The 5,535-nt window shown below is 55.8% G+C and overlaps 1 protein-coding gene across 1 annotated transcript; it reads right to left on the bottom strand.

Annotated features, from left to right (window-relative positions):
* Nucleotides 1-2,758: 2,758 nt before the first annotated feature.
* Nucleotides 2,759-5,260, bottom strand: LOC104506003 (chromosome unknown open reading frame, human C22orf23; the record flags this gene model as incomplete). The annotated part of the gene is made up of 4 exons (XM_010146796.1): nt 2,759-2,863; nt 3,173-3,273; nt 4,472-4,600; nt 5,075-5,260. Coding segments are annotated over 4 exons (521 nt in total), but the record flags the coding sequence as incomplete, so codon positions are not given.
* Between the last annotated feature and the right edge of the window lie 275 nt (nt 5,261-5,535).

Raw genomic sequence — 5,535 nt, 5'->3', positions numbered from 1 at the left:
TCCGGGAAGCCTTGCTAAGGAGGTGGGGGGAAGATGGGTTCGCTTTTCAGATACGTTACCCCATTGTGTGTTCTTATTTACTGAGAAGCAAGCCAAGGAGATCGGTGTTTGTGGGAAAACTTGCACTAACCGTCACCCCGTCCCCTCTCCCGCTCTAACTGTGACACTTCCACGTGCCTCCAACCTCTGCCAGGAGGGGACTGGGCCTGCCTGTCCCTCCCCGCCTGCCCCCGCTTGTCCCCTTCCCATCCATTTTTTAACTTCAGGAGAAAACGCTGGCATTAGGATCAGGATTCTTTGGGTTTTACTGGCCTAAACTAAAATGTTAAGAAAACACTCTCACATCACAAGGCTCTAGAGCCGCAGCCAAAAAAATAACTGGTGCCCTATTTATTTTGAGCTGCCCCCTCCCTCGAGCATCAGGGCTGGGTGGGCTCTGTCACGGGACCGAGAGGGCCCAAGGGGACGGCATACGGCTGCGAGGAGGTCGCTCGCGCACCCTACTCAGGACATCCTGCCCCCTCCCTGCTGCTGAACACCCCTGACTCTGCTGCCTTTCGGGGGGGAGGGAGGAACATTCCTTTTCCAGGCAAGGGCGGAAAAGCTCAAGACTGACTCAGTGCCGGCAAGAGGCACTGGACTTGTGCCCCTGCTCACCAGTGCCACCCTGGAGCGGCTGGGGAGGGCGGCACGGTCACAACTGACCTTTACCCAGCTCCGTCTGCGTGTACTTTACAAGCGTGCAGGGTTTGGCTGGTTGTTTTTTTACACCTCCTTTACTAGATGAATTCAAACCCACCCTAAAACTCCTCAACCCCCTTATTTTATTTGTCATGTGTGTGCGTGCGTGTACAATGGAGGAGGGAATGGGGGTGGGGGACGTTCTTCCAACCATCCCTCCTTCTGTTTGTGTTTCCTGCCTTCTCTTCCAAGGCGAGGAGTTATTTATTGACTTGTTGGCTCGGTCTGAATTAGGAGTTTCACAGGTGTTTGGTTGGTCAGCTGTTCCTCATGCCTTCTCATTAGACAGAACCAGCCCCGGGCAAACTGCTGCAGCCCCTTCTAAAACCCCACAGGCTTTAGCCGAAACGCTCTCGGAGCAGTGCCTTGCAAGGTGACTGGCGTAGCATTCTGGAAAGGCATCCTCCTTTCCCAAAATCCGAGGGACCCGAGCCCCTCCTCGATCCCAGCGTGGCCCCCGTGGCTGAGAGGGGGCAAGCTCAGCCCCAGGCTGCTGAGGAGCAGTGGAAGGGGAGATCCCAAAGCACAATTCTTCTCCAAGGAGAAACGAATCCGCTTCAAAGCCTGCTCTCACAGCACTGTTGCCAGAGGCCATCGGGATTGCAGCAGCCTGACACCCCTTGGCCCCATGCCCCATCAGGAGTCCGTTTTGTAATTTATACTTTACTAACTCCGTGACTTCCATCCACCTCAACAGAAATAAAACATTGGATTAAAAAGCCGATGGCGGCTTGGATTTCCGATTCCTTTGTGCACGCCTGCTGGGGACAGGGCACGCTGCCTGGCTTTGGGGGAATGGCAGACGAGTATTGCTAAGAAAGGCGATGGTGGGATCTTAAGGAAGTTGGAAGTTGGATTTTATGCTGGGATTTACTCAGGAATAGTGGGGCATCGTGCTTCAGCCTGCTGGAGCACCTCTCCTGTGATGAAAGGCTGGGAGAATTGTGCTTGTTCAGCCTGGAGGAGGCTCCAGGGAGACCTTACAGCACCTTCCAGTGCCTGAAGGGGCTACAAGGAAGCTGGGGGGGACTTTTTACAAGGGTCTGTAGTGACAGGACAAGGGGTAACGGGTTTAAATTGAAAGTGGGGAGATTTAGATTGGATGTCAGGAAGAAGTTCTTCCCAGAGAGGTGATGCGGCACTGGAACAGGTTGCCCAGAGAAGCTGTGGATGCCCCATCCCTGGAAGTGTTCAACGCCAGGCTGGATGTGGCTTGGAGCAGCCTGGTCTGGTGGAAGGTGTCCCTGCCCATGGCAGGGGGGGTGGAACTGGATGGTCTTTTCCTACCCAAACCATTCTGTGATTCTATGGATCTGTGATTCTGCTGGGCGTACGTACGAGGTGAACAAACAGCCGTTGCCAGGCTCTGCGGGAGCCGGACGGCTGTTCTGCATACGCTTTCAGGAACCAAAAAATCCCGGCAAGCCAGCACCGAAGCGTGGCACGTGCTGGGCTGAAATCCCCTCTCAGCGCAGCAGCTGTGTTCCCGAGTGGCTGCCCAGCAGTTTGCTGAGGCACACGGTCGCGGCCGGGAGGGCTGGTGTTTGCGCAAGAGCACGCGGCTGCGTCTTCCTCCCCGCCGACTGCCAGCGCAGCCGTTCCCAGAGTCGGGCTTGGGGGGACGGGAGCGGGTCGTAGATGTGGGTGGCAACATGCGTGCCAGCGTCGTGCTGTCACGAGAAGCCACCTCCGGGTGGATGGCCAGGAGGGATGGTTCTGGTGTCGGATGCTGCACTCGTAGGCAGAAGGAGGCTCTGCTTTGTCACGTTTTGGGAGCCACTGCCATGTGTTTTCACCTCTTTAATATTGTTGAGCAAGAAGGGATCCAGGGTGTGGGTAGGATTTTACAACAGCTTGCTTCTGTTACTGCTTATGTACAAACTGCTCCTGCCTTCTGGCTCCAGGCAACAGGTGGGGCTGCCCCTTTTTTGGGCAAAGACCAGCTCTTGAGACTCTGATGCCAAGAGTCTGGGAAGAAGAAGTGGGAAAGAAATTGTACTAGTGTTTTTCCCTCCGCCTAGTTGTGGGGATCGGATTTGTCCTCACCAGGGAAATCTTTCACCGTGGTCTCTCTCATCTCCTCGCTTCTCTTCTTGTCAATGACCTCCATCTCACGCATTTTCTGTGAAGCACAAAGGGGAATGGCTGAGCGGGGACAACGCCAGCAGCTTTTTTTTTTTCTTCCTTTGCCAACCTCAGGATGAAAGGTTTTGTTTCCCTGATTAAGTTACACACAGACATGGAAAAAAAAAAAGGCTGAAAACCTCTATCCCCCATTCCCCAGATTCACGCCTGTCCTGTGCCACGAGGGAACGCTCAGCTCTCTGCCCCTTCCCACGCAGGTACTGGAGGGAGACTGCTTTAAGGTCTCCAACACTGGGGGGTTCCCTCCACGCGCTGCACAGTCAGCGTCACCAGGGCCCTCGCCTACCTGTGAGATTTCAGTGAGGACAATCCCTCGATACTTCTTGCCCTGTCCTAGCGCTTCCATCTCTGCCAGGAACTCCTTCCTTTCCCGAACTTCATTCACCACTGACAGATGAGAGAAAAACACTGTGGAAACAGGATTCGGTCGAAAGGCAAGAAGCAGCGTTTCTGTCTAGATCTGAACCCCCAGCTCCCTAGCTCTGCTTGAACAGTGGTCCTGCTGGGGGCAGGGAAGGGAAGGGTGATGTCTGTCCTAACACTCGTCTTGCGCATGTCATCAAAACATCTCGCTGGTCCCTTACACAATGGGAAGTGTCTCCCCAGCCCATCTTGCAGGAGCGGTAACTTTCTCGTTTTCTCTGTACATACAATCCCCTCCTGCTTGTGGGCAACTTAACCGGTCTGTGGATGGAGACAGAACCTGCTTCAAGGTGTTGAGGTTCATTAATTGACATGCATCACCCAGTGACCGCAACCATCTCTGCTCCCAGGACCAGTACGGGCACGGAACGTGAGCTGCCGCTTTACAGCGGAGACCTGCAGCCAGCTCGTCCAAATCTTGCCACAGTACAAAGTACGTGGGTGTTTCACTTGTGTCAAGGACAATGCTCAGCTTGTGACAAGTCTTAGAGGACACAAAGCATGCGCGAAGCCAGACACGCTGCCTTCCCTGCAGCAGGGACCAGAGCACCTCTCCTGTACACGTTATTCCATCGTTGTCCATCTCTGAGCTGCCCTGGCCAGCAAAGGGCTGGCTGTGGTGTACAGACACCTTGGAGACTCAAGCACAGAGAGGTATCAGGCAGGGTTTTGCCATTCCAGAATACTCGATGGGCCAAAGTCCACTGCTTAAAATTCTGCTGGACATTTAAACTTTGCTAGTGTTACTGCTCCGAACCTGGAGTGAAAGAGAACAGCCCAAACAGAACAGCTTGCCAGGCTGGCAAGCGTCCTAGTCTATGCCGAGTTACACTGGCTAGAAAATGGTCCCGTGGTACTGGGGCTTCCTGCCCGGGTCACCCTGCGCATCCCTCGGGCGTTCCCCTACCAGCGGAGTTCGCTTTGTGCGGGCAGCCCAGGGTGTGCGCGAATCTGCCAGCAAACCTCTGCGGGGTAAGCTCTGCGAGGATGGCTGGATTGCAGAGTCACAGCAGCAAGTCCTTTCTCTTAGAAACTGGGCTTCGTGCCTCCGTCCGCAATGGGCTTCAGGTTACAGGCAACACGGCCTGCCACCCCAGCCCTCGGAGGGAGCTGGCTTCCCAGGCTTCCCGCCTGCCCTCCTCCGGGGTGCATAAAGACATACGTTCTTCAAAGCGGTCAGGCTCCGGTATCTCCTCTTCCTTTGTCTGAACGGGCATCGCCTTGTGCTCCACCACATCCTTCCCTGTCGCTAAGATGTTTTGGAGCCTTTGCTTCTCCTTTTCCAAATCTCCTGTGAATGCCAAGGGGGAAAATCAAGGATTAGCAGCGTGTCTCCTCAGGGAGGAGCCTGGCCACACTGCTTGCCTGCTGATGATGCTGGGGAAACCTTACGTTAACGACAGCCCATCCCCGGACTGAACTGCGCAAGCACTGCCCAGGTGTACCATGGTGAAGGGCCAGCCTGGCATCAGAGGTTCGATTCGCGTTTACGGGCTAAACGGTGACGCTGCGCTCCCTTCCTACGCAAGGACGGTGTGAATCCTGCCACCTGCACCTCCCTAGCCAGCAGGCAGGAGCCAGCGAGCGCCTACAGCAGATGTTCCCTCAGAGATCCCTTTTTAAAGCACCTTTGAAGACAGAAAGCGTGAGGACGAAGAGCAATGAAGATACCCCCCGTGGCTGCTGTGGGCACAGGGGACGGGCGTAGGGGCCGGGCAGGGACCAGGCGGCAGCGTGTACCTACTAGCGATGTTGGCCGACTTACGCCTTGCACGTGGCTTGAACTTCTCCCGGGTGTAGGCATCTCCTGCCTGGCAGACCTTGGCAGGTCGGAGGTGCGGTTTAGCTGGAAGCTTGATGGGCTGGCAGACTGGCGGGGAGAAGGCAGGCGCTGCAGGCACTGGCTCTTGGCTGGATGTGGGGTGGCACTGGAGGGGCAGGGTGTCTCCTCCTGGAGAACAAACAATACCGGTAAATCAGACAGAAGCTTGGAGGGATGTTCCCTGGCTACCACCACCAGCAGATCTGCCTGTTGATCCAGCGTAGCACCACGAGCAAGGACCCTGGGCGGCACAGGTGTCTCACCCTGGCTGTGGGTATGCACTGACACGAAACAGACTCTGCTTCGAGTCACGCCATCGCGTCTTCGTCCCTGGGCGACCCTCAGGGACGCCTCGCCCCGTACGTCACTGCGTGTCGGCAGCAGCCGTGCTGCTGGTTTAAGGC

This window comes from Eurypyga helias, unplaced genomic scaffold (genome assembly GCF_000690775.1).
Source record: "Eurypyga helias isolate BGI_N326 unplaced genomic scaffold, ASM69077v1 scaffold20602, whole genome shotgun sequence".
Lineage (NCBI taxonomy): Eukaryota > Metazoa > Chordata > Aves > Eurypygiformes > Eurypygidae > Eurypyga > Eurypyga helias.
The sequence above is the reverse complement of the archived record's forward strand: the minus strand, read 5'-3'. Positions and strand labels throughout refer to the sequence as shown.